This window comes from Hippocampus guttulatus, chromosome 9 (assembly GCF_054856545.1).
Source record: "Hippocampus guttulatus isolate MCC_2025c chromosome 9, RoL_Hgut_1.0, whole genome shotgun sequence".
NCBI lineage: Eukaryota > Metazoa > Chordata > Actinopteri > Syngnathiformes > Syngnathidae > Hippocampus > Hippocampus guttulatus.
In genome coordinates, this window is record NC_141269.1 from 19,339,907 (window position 1) to 19,359,167 (window position 19,261).

General features: G+C 44.4%; 1 protein-coding gene across 1 annotated transcript in view; it reads right to left on the reverse strand.

Annotated features, from left to right (window-relative positions):
* The window catches only part of LOC147200692 (P2X purinoceptor 3-like), a 35,082-nt gene extending 17,434 nt beyond the window's left edge, over positions 1-17,648 (reverse strand). Inside the window, exons 1-5 of the mRNA XM_086119202.1 lie at positions 17,527-17,648; positions 6,423-6,558; positions 6,285-6,356; positions 922-991; positions 725-818 (exon numbers count right to left, since the gene is read on the reverse strand). Of these exons, the coding sequence (XP_085975328.1) occupies positions 725-818; positions 922-991; positions 6,285-6,356; positions 6,423-6,558; positions 17,527-17,648 (494 nt within the window). The remainder of the gene's footprint in view (positions 1-724; positions 819-921; positions 992-6,284; positions 6,357-6,422; positions 6,559-17,526) is intronic.
* Positions 17,649-19,261: the final 1,613 nt, after the last annotated feature.

The window sequence follows — 19,261 nt, forward strand, 5'->3', positions numbered from 1 at the left end:
TACTTGAGATAACAGTCCCTCTTTTGATGTTAGACATGCCTTCTGGAGGATCCTAAAAATGGTGGGGGTCAAGGGCCAAGGAAATACCTTCAACGGCATTCTTTGTTTCAAGCGTTTGAACAGAACCAACAACAGAGAGGGGCTTAAAAATCACAGTAAGGAATAGATTCCTTAACAGTACCTATTTATGGTCTGGTAGGATGAACAATTCCTAAGTAAGGACAAAACAAAGCATGGCTCTGAATCCACTACGATGACCAACGAAAATGGACCCCCCCCCCCCCCCCACCACCACCACCACCGGATCTGGGTCATCAGGGTACCCCTCTGCAGTCAAGCTTGGTAGTGGAGCTTGATGTGGACTGGCAGATGGCTGGCCACAACTCCAAGAGATTAGGTGGGTCCCCTTTACCTTTTGCTGACGAACTCTGTGAGGGGTCAATCTTGGGGTAACTATTCTAGGTGCAGCCAAGACATTGAGTCATCCTATTTAGTAAACTCTTTGCTTTATACAGTCATTCTGCTGGCTTCATCAAGCAACGGTTTTTCATCCTTGAGCAGTTTCAAGCCAAATGTAAAGCAGTTTGCATGAACAGCACCTCCATCTGAGGCCATCGTCCTTTGTAGAAATGGTTGGGGTGCTTACTCTTGGCCAAGATGTGATCCACCCCCAAGTGGAGTCAGGGAAGAAAACAAAGATGTATGCAACATTGCAGTAACTTACGTTTTTATGGTATCAATCTCAGCAGGACACCACCCTTTAATTTCACACGTCTTGACAGTGGCTTTGTAAGCTACACATCTCCCTGTAAGTATTCCTGAGCAACAAAAGAATAAACAGTCAGACACTTTACTTTTTCACACTTTCCTCTGCATAGGTAGATGCATCTATACACTCGAACAAAGAGATTATAAACTCACCATAACTTCCTGGCTTGTTAACAAGCCGTGTGCAGTTGCTATCATGGGTACAAATATATTTATCCTCACTCTACAAAAAACAGAATTCCACAAAATTATTAAAGGTGCATGAATCAACAAGAAACCAATAAATCTCAATTCATTATAGACAGGCACCAGAATGGTAATGTTGCACAGGAATTTGGTTTAAATTAAGACACAGGCTTGGATCTTGAAAACCTTGAAAACAAAATGGCTGGAGTGAAAAATCAAAAAACCATCCCGGTACTTTTGATTTAGGACTACAGAGATTAGCAGGCACATTCAGCAATTCGAGATCTATATTAAAAAAAAAAAGTCAATTTCAGCAAGAGTCTAAAAAAAACAAGAAGTGAGCTATGAGGTTTTCTTTTGAGCACAACGCTTTGCTTGAATTGTTGCCACCTGACTGTGGTTTCCTCGATACCCCGAGGACATCAGGCCGTGGTGGAGGAACGGTGAGTATCTTTAAGAACAATTTCAAATGTAAATGGTGCACATTCACCACATCGGCCACCAGCTTTGAAGCAACCTTCTTTGAAGTTGGTCGTGTTTTCCTGGTGCTCTGTGCTGTCATTTACCGTCCTCCAAAATACAACAAAGACTTTTTAAGCGACTTTTCAACCCTTCTTGCGGAAATCAGGCTGAGATATGATCAAATCCTCCTAATGGGGGATTTTAATATCCATGTGTGCTGTCCGTAAAAACCACTAGCAAAGGACTTCTTAAGACTTATCGACTCTTTTAATTTCGTGCAGTATGTGACCAGCCCGACACATGGACAAGGACATATCTTAGACCTTGTCCTTGCTTATGGTCTACCGGTGTCAAATCTGGAAGTCCTTGAAAATGGGATTTCTGATCACATGGCAGTTTTATTTGACGTAGTCTTATCGCATGCTGTTGTGAAATCTGCCGCTCCTAGTTGTAAACGCCGAATTTTTAACCCTCGCACTGCTAGTCGTTTCTCTGATGCCTTTAATAACCTTTGCGTACCCTCGTTTAACACAGAGGAACTCACCTCTTGGTTCAACTCATCATGCCGTGCCATCCTGGATTTGGTGGCTCCTTCAAAAACTGTGCTCCCAAAACCTAAACCCGAGCCATGGTTTAACGACATTACCCGCGCAGCTAGGCAGGGGTGTCACAAAGCCGAACGCAAGTGGAAAAAAGACAAATTGCATGTCTCTTATCAAATTTGGAAAGACTGCTGGCGTAACTACTAGCTCACAGTAAAAGAGGCCAAAAAAGAATATCTGTCGGACCTTATTCAAGCTAACCGTCACAACCCACGCGCACTATTTAAAACGATAGATTCTGTACTCAAACCCCCTCTGCCTACTTGCTTGGATTCTTCACCCGAGATGTGCAACAGATTCCTTCAGTTTTTCATTGATAAGGTCTCGACAGCTAGAACTCCGGTCTCAAATACCGCATCTGACCCCTCTGTCCATGTTCCATGTTCAGCTGTGCTAAATTCTTTTGAAATGGTGTCCTTGACTCTTTTGGAGGATGTAGTTCGCCAGACGAAGCCATCTGGCTCCCCCTGCGACTCTCTTCCCCCGCACTTCTTTCAGGAGGTTCTCCCGAGTGTTGGCACATCGGTCTTGGATATCATCAACAGCAGCCTCTCTTCTGGTATAGTTCCCCAACAGTTTAAACATGGTGTGGTCCAACCCTTGATCAAGAAACCTGGTCTTGATCCAGATGTGCTGTCAAATTTCAGGCCCATTTCCAAACTGCCTTTCATTTCCAAAATTCTGGAAAAAGTGGTGCACATGCAGTTGAAAATTGTCTTGGATGAACATAACATCTTGGAGGTCTTCCAGTCAGGTTTCAAGACAATGCATAGCACGGAGTCAGCCCTGCTAGGCGTTTCTAATGACATCCTCCTGGCAAATGACGCTGGAGACCACGTGTGTCTAGTTTTATTGGACTTAACTGCAGCATTTGATACAGTGGATCACAGTATTCTGCTGACTCGTTTGCAGCACTTGGTGGGCATTGGCGGCAGTGCTCTTGAGTGGTTCAGGTCCTATTTGGCTGACAGAACCTTTTGTGTCAGCCTTGGCTGCTCTGAGTCACGCACTGCTTCCCTGTCATGTGGTGGTCCACAGGGCTCAATTCTGGGGCCTCTGCTGTTCTCGCTGTATCTGCTCCCATTGGGTTTCATCTTAAGGAAACATGGTATTCCCTTCCACTGCTATGCAGATGACTGCCAGATCTATGTCTCACTGAGCAAGAAAGACGCCTTCTCATTAAGGCCACTCCTATCCTGTCTGGAAGAAATCAAAACCTGGATGGCACAAAATTTCTTGAAATTCAATGAAATGAAGATAGGGGTGATATTGTTTGGTCCCAGTGGCCCTTGTACATCTCATCCTGTAGACTTGGGCCCCCCGTCTCCTTATCTTAAGTCAACAGTCTCAAACTTGGGCCTTAAACTGGACAGTGATTTCAAACTTGATCGGCAAATTGGTGCCGTTGTTAAATCCAGCTTCTTTCACCTTAGACAGCTGGCCAAAATAAAACCTCTCCTCTCACATGAACACTTTGAGACAGTAATTCATGCCTTTGTCACATCCCGGCTCGATTACTGCAATGCCCTTTACTTTGGAGTCCGCCAGTCCTCCATTAAGCGCCTTCAGCTCGTCCAGAATGCCGCTGCTCGCCTCTTGACTGGTATTTGTAAGAGGGAGCACATAACTCCTACTCTGGCATCCCTTCACTGGCTCCCCATACATTTTAGAGTTATTTTCAAGATCCTCTTATTTGTTTTCAAATCTCTGAATAATCTCGCACCACCTTACCTCTCTGATCTCATCCGCCCCTACACACCTGCCCGGCGCCTCAGGTCTGCGGACCAGACATTATTAGAAGTACCAAGAACTAAACTGAGGCTCAGAGGGGATCAAGCCTTTTCTGTTGCTGGTCCCTCTCTCTGGAATGACCTCCCACTGAACATTGGGCAAGCCTCCTCGCTGCCCATCTTCAAAACCCTCCTCAAAACGCACTTGTATTCTTTGGCATTTGACTCAGCATGACTTAGATTTGTTCTTGGTTTTACTGTTTGGTGCTTTCTACCGCCTCTATTACCGATTTGTCTTACTGTTTATTGTGCATGTTAAATTGCTCCATATATAGCACTTTGTATGCAGCGATGGCTGTTTGAAAGTGCTCTATAAATACAGTTGACTTGACTTGACCTTTGGGTGGAGAGGGGGGAGTCCAATTATGGCCCATATTTGCACATTAACAGGAGTCATAATTTTGCACGCCTGTCCTACTGGGAGAATTAATCTGGCTGACTTCAAACTTTCGCTCTTAACATATAGGACAACAAAAGTGAGAAAAAAATGAGTTATCGAAATACTCCATGATGATGGTGCGGCATCAAAATTTGCATTTAATATTTCTTTCGCCACAAAGAGGAAATGCTTAATATATCCTCTGCACAAGCTCCAGAAAATACCAAATTTCACATGTATGTAAAAAGCCACAACCGGAAGACATCCAAATGGTGTTCTATTATACTATTGTGCCACCCAGTCACAACAAGATTTGTCATTTTTTTGCATGGAGTCTGTTGAATGATTCCAACTGAAAATTTGTCAGAAAGGCATCAAGACGTTCATGCTCCATGCCGATTACTGTGACCTTTTGGCGAAGGGCGTGGCCATTACGGTGCCGTAAAGTCTGATGATTTACCATGAAAATAAAAGCTGTTGTAAGTTACAATACAATACACTACAATACATCCCGATTTATAGAGTGTATTCACAACAGCTGCAGCTGTAACAAAGCGCTTTTAAAAAAAGGTAACATAAAATAAAATCATAAACACAACACACAGAATAAAAACACGGACAGTCGTGCAATTTTTCCCTTGACCTAGAACATTCTGTCTTCTCAAAATTTCTTGCATTTAAAGTTTGGCCAGACCAGAAGACATTGATTACCTTGTTTTTCATCATAGTTATAGGCCGCCTACTGGCTAAAGGAAATGCTGTAAATCATTTATTTGTTAATATTTTTCTCCGAACGGGTTAATCAGGTCTATCTCATATCGAAGAGTCTTGATGCCTTCATGATGTTAGAAAAAAAGAAAAGTTTGTGACTTTTTGTAAAATGCGGTTACCATGGCAATGCACAGTTCCCCAAGAAAACACTGATTTTGAGGCGTAAACATGCACGAAAACTCATTCGACCTTGTACACACATCAGGCCTGGCATCATCATCACAATTTTAAAAGGTTATTGTGCGATTTAAAAAAAACCAATGGCTCAACAATGTCCCTTACAAATTTATAGTTAAGCATCTCTGGTTGTACTTAAATTAAATTTAATGTTAAAACTGATCAACTTTATTGTTGGATGAGCATTTGTCAACATTCTCAGTCTTTTTTCCACGACTTGTTCCAGCATTGGAGTCTGTTGCAGCCATAAAATTATAAAATTCAAAGTTAATGATTATTTGCTAAAAGCAATAGTTCATCAGTTTGAATATTAAATATATTGTCTTTGTAGTGTGCTCAATTAAATTAATATTGAACATGATTTTCAAATCATTGTATTCTGTTTTTATTTATGCTCAACATAATGTCCCAACCTCATTGCAATTGGATTTGTAGAATCTTGATTACAACAGGAAAAAACCTTTTTCTTACCGTCTTATCTATACTATATCTAAAAAAAATAAATAAAATAAAAACATAATGCTTACGGATGTGCTACTTTCTGTCTAGTTTTAAAACTACCATTTAAAATTGTTTCATCCTCAGGTTCTTCTCAAACGTTCTCCGTTGTCAACAGTCAAAGCTCATCAAGGTCCTCTCAAGTCTTTGCCAAATCATGGACCTTTGTGAGTGTCATTGTAAAAATATTATAAAAGGTGTACTGTATAATTTTTCATGGTACTGCATAAACTGTACATTGTTTATATGCACATATGAAAGTTAACTTTTTCTACCACATTTTTAAAATATATAAACAGAGATAATAAAATAATTAATCTTTGCGTTGCATCATATTTTATCATATTGTATCCTCACAGAGTGATTGTATTATATCATAAACTGAGTGAATCGTATGATATTGCTAACTGTGGAATGTATGGTATTGTTGGCCGTATACTGTTTAGTGATAAATATTGTATGGGCCTCAGTGTTGGAATGGCACACAAATGATTGAACCCCATGACGATGAAGACAGGTGCTACTTCACCCACTACCATTCACCACAAAACTGGCCTCCTCCATTGAACAAACAATGTTTGTTACCCATTCTTCATCGCTTGAAATGGCAATACTTCACCAGTTTCACTCATAGCAATGACAGGTGCTGACCTCTGGACAGTATCCTTGAACTTGGTTTTCTGTTGTTATCAGTTTGGTTATGATGCAGAAGACAGAAGCTCCCTAAACAAATAAATGAGCACATCACCAATGTATGCTAAAGAATGTCAGCCACTGAATTTTTCATACCTGTGTTGGCGTGACATAGTCTGCGACATCCATGACTTTGTCATTGTAGACTCCAAAACCTTTCACCTTTGTCATCACAGAAGATTCAATGGCCGTGTCCCTCACTTGATAAGCCTTTTCATAGACAAACACCCACCTGAAATACAATGTGAAAAAAACTGAGCAGTGAAACAGCGAAGGCCACTGGTCAGTGGCTGATTTATTGACTTTTTTTCAGATTTGTTTTTGACATGTGTATAGTAAAAATGCAATGATAGATAAGATAAGATAAGATAAGAAAACCTTTATTAGTCTCGCAATGGAGAAATTCCCAATTCACAGCAGCAAAGTTATGAGAAGAAGAACAACAAAATATAGGAGCTGTTGGAAAGGCAGCCACTCTCATGGCGCCATCTTGAAGGCAAAATAACAAAATAGCGCAGAGCAATGAAATTCTTACTTTGGTCGTCTCCGTGTACTGATACAAATAATATAAAAACATACAGTATGAGCTATTTTAAACAGATTAAAGATTCAAATTGAAGGGAAAAAAAGTGTGTAGACTGTACATAAGGACGGTTTAAGAACAATAACAATTAACCCCTCCACATCGCACTCAAGGAAAAGAAAACCCTGTATATTAAATTTCAGCAGTGGCAGCAGTCTAGTTCATGCAAAAAGTAGAATTTATATATATTAGAGCTGTCAAACGATTAAAATATTTAATCAAATTAAAACACAACTGTCATAATTAACTCAAAATTAACTCATAATTAATCGTGATTACTCACGCATTTTTTATCGTTTCTGAATTTCCTTTTATATTCTTTTGTCCTATTTTTCCCGTTTTAATGCTCTCATCAACATGGAATCATGGATCAGTTTTCTATGTGCAAAAGGCAAATATTTACTGAAACAAGAATTTCGATTTTCAATTTTACATGAACATTTTTCACTTGTAGCAGTTATTCACACATAATCTCTCACACAATATTACTGTCTATCAACAACAGTGAAAATTTTTTTTTGCCACACAACAGCTCCTTAAACAGCTCTTTTTAGGGAATCAAAACAGAGCAATATAAAATTGTAAAGTGCACATCTAAGGTAAACTACTACTCAGCCTATAGTGGATTTAAGCCAAAACTTAGTTTTTCTCAAGTTTGCTTTGAACACAGCAGTCAGGCTTAGTTGATTCTGTTGGTCCTTCTTGCGCGGAAGTCTCTCTATGGTTTTGTGTAGTCATCATTTCGGATGACTGCACTTGTTTCGACGCACAACACTGGAGACGTTTTCTTATTTTCAGTGTGGTTGCTACCACTGCACCGCTGAACTCTCGACGTGCCTCAGCACACCATCACTGTCAGACGAACACGGGGAAGCTCCACACTCTTTATTTATATGGACATGGAACACGGTAACCTTCCACACAAAATAGTTCTAAACAAGTAACAATCGCATCAGTGGCATACATCATACTCAACAGGCTACCTGCTCACCAGAAGCTCATCAACCTAGTCTCTTATTTCTCTCCCGAAACAGTGTCTTCTCCCGCTAGGTGTACCTCAGCCTTCTCCGCTACGTACAATTTCTGTACAAAGCTTGTAATGGAAGCTCTCGCTGGCAATCCGTAGTGGAGTCGTTAGACGCAATGCGAATGATTTCAGCTTGAGTCGAGCTGTGGACAATGTTGACAGGCTTGCATGCAGTAGCCATACATTTAGTTATGGCTTCAGCAAATTTGTTCTTCGTCGTGTTATCCATTTTCTTCGCTTTGAAATGATCCATAGCTGTCTGTCTTAGACGAGGGGGCGGAGTACTCACATCAGCTGTGTGCTTGGCCATTAAGTGGTATTTCAGACTCGACATGCTATGATGATAGCTCAGTTTACGACTGCAAAACATACAGGTAACTTTGGTCTTGTCAGTGGAACAATCTGGCAACTTTTTAAAAGTAAATTTTCCATTCATAAACTCTTTAAGTATCCGTTTTCGGTGTCTCGCGCTGCCATTGCTGGCAAAACAGACATGGGTGTGGACTTGTGCAGCGCGCTTGTTGTTTTGTTTCCGGTTTATTTATAGAGCAACGTAAAATCCGCTGTTGACGTGTGCCACGTTAATCTCACGAGAAAAAATGCAATCATGTTAAAATTCATTTAAATTAATGCCGATAATAACGCGCTAAACTGACAGCTCTAATATAGGTAGATAGATAGATAGATAGATAGATAGATAGATAGATAGATATATTGTATATGAGTGATCCCTCACCTGTCACGGTTAATGGGGACCAGGACCACCTGGTTTGCCCCCCCCCCCGCAGGAATTTTTGTGTAAGGGTTTGTGGGTACCAGCATGCTTAAAATATGTAAACAGTATTTATACTTTACGTATTTGAGACAATAAGTATGGCATTACACATATTTACTTATATCTTTCATTATAAAACCTTATACAGTAATTAACATTCATCTGCATTGCCTTTTGAGAGAGAGAGAAAGAGATTCCGTTAGCCTCCAGCGATCTTCTGGCCAGCTATCCCGTGGCTTGCAGCTGATGTGTTTATGATGAAACCAATGTGTTTATGATCAGACAATTAATCTGTATTGATGAGGAGGAGGTGAAGAGAAGTGCTCCCTTTTTCAGACAAGCCCAATCACCCTCTCTCTTTCTCTCACTTGCTCGCTCGAGTTCACTTTCTCTTTTGCTCTCTCTCTCTCTCTCTCTATCTCTCTCGTTCACCCTAGCCCCCCCCCACACACACACACACTCGCATGCACGCACACACACACACACGCACGCACATACACACACACGCACACACACTCACACACACACACACACACATACTCAAGTAGCAAACACAACAGTGTGGCTAGACCAGGTTCTGGGGAAACTACGGCCCCAGGGCCAGATCCGGCCTGTTGGGCTTTTTAATCCGGTTTGCCGAAGATTGATTCAGAATCCAGTACAAGGTTTGATGTGAATTATGCAATTAATTTTATTTTGACTTGCAATGACAGGCGTTCAACACCAGGTGGCGCAGTGACTTGATTTTGCAGTGCCCGGACCGAAAGAATGAGAGAGAGAGAGAGAGAGAGAGAGAGCACACTTGAGCGAGCGAGCCATTTCCAATTATCACTCTACTTCTACTGGTTAGATCGCAAGCCATCTGCAGCAATGTCAAAGAAAAGAAAAGCCAACAGTGAGTACTTTTTTACCTAAGTCCGATCCCAGGCTGTATATCTTATATGCCAAGAAACTGTTGCGGTTTTAAAAGAATACATGAGCCGTCACTTTTCCACAAAGCTTGCTAATTACACCAGCAACCTTTCAACACAAGAACGTACCGCTACCGCTGACAGGTTGGTAGCAAGTTTGCAGGCTCAACAAAACACCTTTATTCAAACAACTTCCATCCAAGAATCAAGCACGATGACAAGGTTTTTACTGGCATTCAAACTAGCAAAAGCCAGCAACCCTTTCTCCGAAGGGGAGTTTCTTAAAGCGTGCATGTAAGAGACAGCAAGTATTTTATGTCCTGAGAGCAAGAACAAATTAGAAAAAATTCTTTTATCACGCAGGTCAGTGACTCGCCGTATTGAAGTAATTGACGAACACTTAACTAGCAAGCTAAACAAAAAAGCGGAGAGATTGATATTATATTCTTTGGCAGTGTTCGAAAGCATCGATGTAAAAGACACCGCTCATCTTTTCATTTTTATCAGAGGGATTAATGATAATCCCAATCTCTGGTATGAAATCCTCCTCTGATCTGGCAGCCTGGGGCCCTTCACCATGGAATCTGCGTTGTACCTCATCAATCTCAAATTGTGACAGCAATTGCCGTTTTTGGATGTTGGAACACTGAGCTACTAGTTGTTTCGTGGTCAACCGTGACTGTGTTTCGAAGTAACCATTCAGCTCTACGCGCTAACCACTGGACCACCGGGCCGCCTGTGTGTATATACATACTTGAGTAAGTTTAAATTGAACGGTCCTAAAATGTTTCAGAACATACTTGGAGGACAGGAGATAATTAATGACCGAGGTAGTTTCATATCAGATTATATGGCCTTGACGTGTGAGTCCCCCAATGTCCATGCTTGGACCCTTTTTGTTCAGCCTGTAAATGCTACTGCGCTTGGGTCAAATTCATCAGTACGCTGATGCTGGTAAAACCATTATTGCAAAAATTGAACGTGATTTATTACACATGACAATTTGACATTTTGTTCCAGATTCGAGCAAGGATCATGGAAATTGACACACATGATTTACTTTCGTGGGCCATATAAAATGACATGGCAGACCGGATCTGGCCCCCGGGCCTCAAGTTTGACATTGTTCTAAAGCTATCTCACAACTGGAACCAGCAAAAACTCTAAATGACGAACCATTTCAAATCGCCCAAGAATAATTCATGCATGTCAGAATCTTAATAGGTGGATCAAAAAAAAAAACTAAACAAAAAACAGAGTTTGTTCAGCAGCTGAAACCAAAGCATCAACTTGCTGTCTTGTCTGCTCCCATTTCTGAGGGATTTCTTAAGGGATAGCAGAGATGAGAAAAGTTAGTCTTTAGATCACATTAATTTCAAGCTCCTGCTCCAAAATGATAATGGTAAATGTATGGAATCCATCTATGGAAATTGTCCCACACAGACTTTAATTATTTGGTACTGTTCAACTGAAACATTCGATCAGGGTGGAATGAGATGTTCACACCAACATAATCGCATAACTTTCTGACTGCAATACAAGTGGAGATCAAATAACCAGGATCCATCCATCCATCCATTTTCCACCGCTTACCCGGAGTCGGGTCACGGTGGAAAAAGGGTACTCCACCCTTTTCCGATTGAGGACCATGGTTTCAGATTTGGAGGTGCTGATCTTCATCCCAACCGCTTCACACTCAGCTGTGAAACGCTCCAGTGAGAGTTGGAGAGCCCTGCTTGAAGGAGCCAACAGTACCACATCATCTGCAAGAAGCAGAGATGCAATACTAAGGCCACCAAAACTGACCCCCTCAACGCTTCGGCTGCACCTAGAAATTCTGTCCATAAAGGTGATGAACAGAATCGGCGACAAAGGGCAGCCTTGGCGGAGTCCTACCCTCACTGGAAACGATTCCGACTTTTTGCCGGCAATGCGAACCAAACTTTGACATCGGCAGTATAGGGACCGAACCAAATAACCAGGATGTGTGAGGTTATTTACAGTATTGTTGCACCAACACCCATACTAGTATCCTGAGGGGCCCCGATAGTCTGGCATCGGTTTCTGTGAGTACTAATAAATAAAGCACCGATGCCAAGTACTGTACTAATATTTAGTACAGCGCCTTGCTCTCGCACAACACTCACCGATGAGTCACCGATGTGGTCAGTGCATGCAGAGTCAAACTACCGTATTTTTCGGATTATACGTCGCTCCGGATTATAAATTGCACCAGCCAAAAAATGCATTATTAAGAAGGAAAAAACATATAAATCGCACTGGATTAGAAGTCTCATTTTTGGGGGAAATTTATTTGATAAAATCCAACACCAAAAAAATACATGCCACCTTGAAAGGCAATTTAAAATAAAAATAAAATTGAAAACACCACGCCGAATAAGTGTATCATATGCGAACGTTACATGACGCATACATTTTACTTTATGTTAACTATTTTGTTAAGTGCTTTGTTACAGCTGCTGCTGTTGTTGTTGTTGTTGAGCGACCTCCAACTGGGACCCAAAGCAGCTCCTAAAGCCGCAGCGACCCGGGTACCTGCAGACCTAGTTGTCGGCCGTTGACTGGGAACTGTTCGTAGCCCGAAGACACGCCCGACACCGCTCGGAGGTCGTTCCCGAGTTGGGCAGCTGCTGCTGTTGTGAAAGCGCTATCTGAATCGGGATGTATTGCATTGTATTGTAACAACAAACTGAGAACGTGCCTGGTATGTTCAAGTAACATATTAAGAGTTATTCAGATAACTATAGCATAAAGAACATGCTAACAAGTTCACCAAACCATCAATGTCACTCCAAATCACTAAATCCAATGGAATTTTCATTCTCTGTGTCACTTTAGAGCAACTCCACCAACTCCGGAGGTAGAAGATGGCAGCGCTTCCTCTTCTACGTCGCTTACGTCAGACTCGTGGTTTTTTTCAACACAGGTCTAGAGTGGCCTCTTGTGGTTTAATGTGAAAATAACATGTGAAATGATGTAATAATGTGTTAATAATTTCACCCATAAATCGCTCCAGAGTATAAATCGCACCCCCAGCCAAATTATGAAAAAAAAAACTGCGACTTATAGTCCGGAAAATACGGTATCACCATAGACCTTTACCTCTGATGTAATTTTACTCACAATGCGATTAGGACACCCGTCCATTACATTGACACATTGGAAGCAGTCGTTTCAGAACAATTGAAGTTGGTTGGAGGAAAAGACGATGGGAAAACTCAGCCTCTTCAGAGAAACTTTCAGACTGGTCAAATGAAGCCATCTTGTTCTCCAAAGAGAGCTACCTCAACACTTTTTTTTTTTGGAAACAGGGGTGCCTTCACTTCAGAAGGAGTCTTATAATTTAATTATTGCCTGGAGGTTTACAATTCCTTTGTGTCTGGATGGGTGAAGTATGGTCGCTGCTTTCAATGTAATGATCATTGTATGGTGACAGAAAAGGTACATTGCTTCCTGACACAGTACGTCAATCACTACATAAATGTTGTGTAACGTTCATTAAATCATTTGTGGCCAGATAAAGTCGTCTTGCTGTATGTGTCAGCTTTTCGAGCTAGCGCTTAATTTGCTAGCTGCTTCCAAAGAGAAACGTTTGTTTGCAGCCCATCCTCATCGAATCTGAGTGTAGTGTTGTGATTGTGTGAAACCGTGTGCAAGACCGACCAAAAAAATATTCTGATGTTCCTAAATAATTAGCAGATTATTGTTGAATGGCAACGCAAACTAAAATGTGGATGGGTATGCAAACAGGTAAGCATCACATCTGCCTTGAGTTTACATCCATCCATCCATCCATCTTCTACCGCTTATCCGGGGCCGGGTCGCGGGGGCAACAGCTTTAGCAGGGAAGCCCAGACTTCCCTCTCCCTAGCTACTTCTTCCAGCTCTCCCCGGGGGATCCCGAGGCGTTCCCAGGCCAGCTGGGTGACATAGTCACTCCAGCGTGTCCTGGGTCTTCCTCGGGGTCTCCTTCCGGTGGGACATGCCCGGAACACCTCACCAGGGAGGCGTTCAGGAGGCATCCGAATCAGATGCCCAAGCCACCTCATCTGGCTCCTCTCGATATGGAGGAGAAGCGGCTCGACTCTGAGCCCCTCCCGGATGACCGAGCTTCTCACCTTATCTCTAAGGGAGAGCCCGGACACCCTGCGGAGAAAACTCATTTCGGCCGCTTGTATCCGGAATCTCGTTCTTTCGGTCACGACCCATAGCTCGTGACCATAGATGAGGGTTGGAACGTAGATCGACCGGTAAATTGAGAGCTTCGCCCTTTGGCTCAGCTCCTTCTTCACCACGACAGACCGATACAACGTCCGCATCACAGCAGACGCTGCACCGATCCGCCTGTCGATCTCTCGCTCCCTCCTGCCCTCACTCGTGAACCAGACCCCAAGATACTTAAACTCCTCCACTTGGGGCAAGATCTCTCCCCCGACCCGGAGGGGGCACTCCACCCTTTTCCGACTGAGGACCATGGTTTCAGATTTGGAGGTGCTGATTTTCATCCCAACCGCTTCACACTCGGCTGCGAAACGCTCCAGTGAGAGTTGGAGAGCCCCGTTTGAAGGAGCCAACAGCACCACATCATCTGCAAAAAGCAGGGATGCAATACTGAGGCCACCAAAACGGACGCCCTCAACGCTTCGGCTGCGCCTAGAAATTCTGTCCATAAAGATTATGAACAGAATCGGCGACAAAGGGCAGCCTTGGCGGAGTCCTACCCTCACTGGAAACGATTCCGACTTACTGCCGGCAATGCGAACCAAACTCTGACATCGGTGGTATAGTGACCGAATAGCCCGTATCAGGGGGTTCGGTACCCCATACCCACGAAGCACCCCCCACAGAACTCCCCGAGGGACACGGTCAAACGCCTTCTCCAAGTCCACAAAACACATGTAGACTGGTTGGGCGAATTCCCACATACCCTCGACGACCCTTGTAAGGGTGTAGAGCTGGTCCACTGTTCCACGGCCGGGACGAAAACCACACTGCTCCTCCTCAATCTGAGGCTCGACTTCCTGACGGACCCTCCTCTCCAGCACCCCTGAATAGACCTTACCAGGGAGGCTGAGGAGTGTGATCCCTCTGTAGTTGGAACACACCCTCCGGTCCCCCTTTTTAAAAAGAGGGACTACCACCCCGGTCTGCCAATCCAGAGGCACTCTCCCCGTTGACCACGCGATGTTGCAGAGGCGTGTCAACCAGGACAGCCCCACAACATCCAGAGCCTTGAGGAACTCCGGGCGGATCTCATCCACCCCTGGGGCCCTGCCACCGAGGAGCTTTTTAACCACATCGGTGACTTCACCCACAGAGATAGGAGAGCCCACCTCAGGGTCCTCAGACTCTGCTTCCTCCAAGGAAGACGTGTTGGTGGAGTTGAGGAGGTCTTCGAAGTACTCTGCCCACCGGTTCACAACGTCCCGAGTCGAAGTCAGCAGTGCCCCATCCCCACTGTACAGTGTTAGTGGCGCACTGCTTCCCCCTCCTGAGATGGTCGGATGGTGGACCAGAATTTCCTCGAAGCCGTCCGGAAGTCGGCTTCCATGGCCTCACCGAACTCCTCCCACGCTCGGGTTTTTGCCTCGGCGACCACCGAAGCTGCGTTCCGCTTGGCCAGTCGATACCCGTCAGCTGCCTCTGGGGTCCCACAGGCCATAAAGGCTCGATAGGACTCCTTCTTCAGCTTGACGGCATCCCTTACTGCTGGTGTCCACCAGCGAGTACAAGGGTTGCCGCCACGACAGGCACCAACCACCTTACGGCCACAACTCAGATTGGCCGCCTCAACAATAGAGGCACGGAACATGGTCCACTCGGACTCAATGTCCCCCGTCTCCCCCGGAACATGGGAAAAGCTCTGTCGGAGGTGGGAGTTGAAACTCCTTCTGACAGGGGATTCCGCCAGACGCTCCCAACAAACCCTCACAATACGTTTGGGTCTGCCAGGACGGACCGGCATCTTCCCCCACCATCGGAGCCTACTCACCACCAGGTGGTGATCAGTTGACAGCTCCGCCCCTCTCTTCACCCGAGTGTCCAAAACATGCGGCCGCAAATCCGATGATACAACCACAAGGTCGATCATCGAACTACGGCCCAGGGTGTCCTGGTGCCAAGTGCACATATGGACACCCTTATGTTTGAACAAGGTGTTCGTTATGGACAGTCCGTGACGAGCACAGAAGTCCAATAACAAAACACCACTCGAGTTCTGATCGGGGGGGCCGTTCCTCCCAATCACGCCCCTCCAGGTCATTGCCCACGTGAGCATTGAAGTCCCCCAGCAGAACAAGGGAGTCCCCAGCAGGAGTACTCTCCAGCACACCCTCCAAGGACTCCAAAAAGGGTGGGTATGCTGAGCTGCCGTTTGGTGCATATGCACAAACAACAGTCAGGACCCGTCCCCCCACCCGAAGGCGGAGGGAAGCAACCCTCTCGTCTACCGGTGTGAACCCCAATGTACAGGCACTGAGCCGGGGGGCAATGAGTATGCCCACACCTGCTCTGCGCCTCTCACCATGAGCAACTCCAGAGTGGAAGAGAGTCCAACCCCTCTCGAGAGAACTAGTACCAGAACCCAGGCTGTGTGTGGAGGCAAGTCCGACTACATCCAGTCGGAACTTCTCTACCTCACACACCAGCTCGGGCTCCTTCCCTGCCAGAGAGGTGACATTCCATGTCCCAAGAGCTAGCTTCTGCAGCCGAGGATCGGACCGCCAGGGTCCCCGCCTTTGGCTGCCGCCCAGCTCGGATTGCACCCGACCCCTTTGACCCCTCCCACGGGTGGTGAGACCATGAGAAGGGGGACCCACGTTGCCTCTTCGGGCTGAGCCCGGCCGGGCCCCATGGGTGTAGGCCCGGCCACCAGGCGCTCGCCAACGAGCCCCACCTCCAGGCCTGGCTCCAGAGGGGGGCCCCGGTGACCCGCGTCCGGGCAAGGGAAACTGAGTGCCATCGATTTTATCTATCATAAGGGGCTTTGTGAGCCGTGCTTTGTCTGGTCCCTCACCTAGGACCTGTTTGCCATGGGTGACCCTGCCAGGGGCATAAAGCCCCAGACAACTTAGCTCCTAGGATCATTGGGACACACAAACCCCTCCACCACGGTAAGGTGACGGCTCACGGAGAGGCCTTGAGTTTACAATGAAAGTTTAATCTTCTGATATGAAAAGTGGTCAGTGGGTCTGTATTCACAGTTCTTGTGATTTGGATTTGAATTACGGGTCCTCAGACTTCCTCTGGCATTCCAAAACCAGATTGAACAACCACAGGATAGACAAGGACAGACAAATATGCAAAAAGATTTATATCATATGGTTATTATTGTTATTATTATTAATTAATTAAAACTCATTTGATTTGGAGTAATTCAAAAGTAATTACAAGTATTCAGGTTACGTTACTTGGATTTTATGGTAAGTGAATTACATTACTAAATACATTTTATAACAGGTAACTAGTACCTAGTATCGGATTACATTTTTTTTTTCAAGTAACCCTTCCAACCCTCGCTGCCCTTGATTGATCATACAGCGTATATCTATAATTGAATAGTTCTGTCATCTTTAGGCTCGCTGCTTGAAATAATAATAATAATAATAATAATAGATTTTATTTATAAGCGCCTTTCAAGACACCCAAGGACACTTTACAATAACAAAAAACACAAAACAATACGGGTTGAGCAGCGGCAGCCAAAACGCGCCAGCGTTCACTCAACCCGAAAGTCAGAAAGAAACAAGGGAGGGAGAGGGGGAGAAAAAAAAACCCACGCTCGATATACAGTTGCAATATTTTAACACGTTTGCCATGTACTGTATTTAGCAACATTGTACATTTATGGTTCGGATTTGTTGTTTGGCCAGATTGGCACTCACCCAATGAAGTAAGTAAAGATGAGGAGTTGGACAGCTCGGTTGATGATGCCGATTGTCCAGCTCTTGACAACCACTGACTTAGTGGTTTCATAGGTGAAGAAGTCAGTTATGCAAGACCACATGCCAGTACTGTGTAAGTAAGTATGAACACCAGGTGAAAAAAACAAAAAACAAATGACAATACAATCATGCAAACGATGCAGTGTCTATTAAATTAATAGCAAAGATTTTGCGGTATTTCAACTGTAACAGCTGAAATTACTTTAGCATTACAGCTTTCATTCCCAAAATGACATTAACGATTTCATAAAAAACATAATTTCAAACCATTAACACCAACAGTGGTATCCAAAAATAGAAGGTTTGTATGACTTCGCAATTGCCAGCTGTTAATTTCCACTTCAAAGAGAAATCACTGGAACAAAGTCAAATTCATCTGTTTTTCATGTGCTTCAATACTCCAAGCGTCCAAGCCATCGAAAGCTGCTCCCTCTCTCTATTATTCCACCCTCACCCACTTTTGTCTAAGACACCGCCCTAAGGCTCACTCACCACCTTCACCAATCCGATTATCATCAGCATCATGTTTCCACTTTCTCTTGATTTAATGCTCTCATAGCGCAACACACACAAGCACGTACATGCGCACATGCCCGCACGCAATGGACCTGATTCATGACGATGCATATGCAGAAATTTGGGATTCATCAAAATCTTCGTACTTTAATTTGTACATACTCTGTGAACAAATTTTGAACCTCCTCAGATCCTGCACATGCACAGTTAATGATGCATCAGCTTTCCCAAAAAACGTCAAACAAACATATTTTACCCAAGATTCACAACATATGGGAATTGCTGTGATTTATCCCTCCATCCATCCATTTTCTGATCCACTTATCCTCACAAGGGTCGCAGGGCGTGCTGGAGCCTATCCCAGGTCTCCTCGTACAGTAGGCGAGGTACACTCTGAATTGGTTGCCAGCCAATCGCAGAGCACACATAGACGAACAACCATCCGCACTCACACTCACACCTAGTTACTATTAAGAGTGTTCCATCAACCTGCTACACATGTTTTTGGAATGTGGTAGGAAACCGGAGTACCTGGAGAAAACCCATGCAGGAGAACATGCAAATTCCACAGAGGAAGGCCGTAGCTGGAATTGAACCCTGCAATTCTACACTGTGAGGCCAGTTGACCACCGGGCTGGCACTGTCATTTATAAACTAAATTATAATTTTGATTATAATTTAAATAATATTCTAAATAACCTTGAACGGCACTTGTCATCACTGTCAGCCTTGTGCTGTGAAGCGCATGTTTGTAATAATCTATCTGCATCCTGATGGCAGCATTTTACATTCAGTCTGTTGTGATGGAAAGGGACTATGCTAGTGATGGGTCCAGCGACACAGATGCGTTGACTCATGCGCCGGGCTCACAGAGCAAACCACGTGTCGGTGCATGTGCTGCTTCATTACGTCACGTGATTGACACGTGAACTGCACCGGCGCAGTTTAGACTGCATCGGCTGCGTCGACACAGTCCAGGCTGCTAATTGACACGTGAACTGCACCGGCGCAGTTTAGACTGCATCGGCTGCTTGGCACAGTCCAGGCTGCGCCACTTTGTCCAGGGGGCGTCGACTCAGTGCAGGGGGCGTTGACGCAGCAAAAGCCCGCACAGTGTATCTAAGGAAGTGCGTCTGGCGACACGATGCCGACTGCCGAA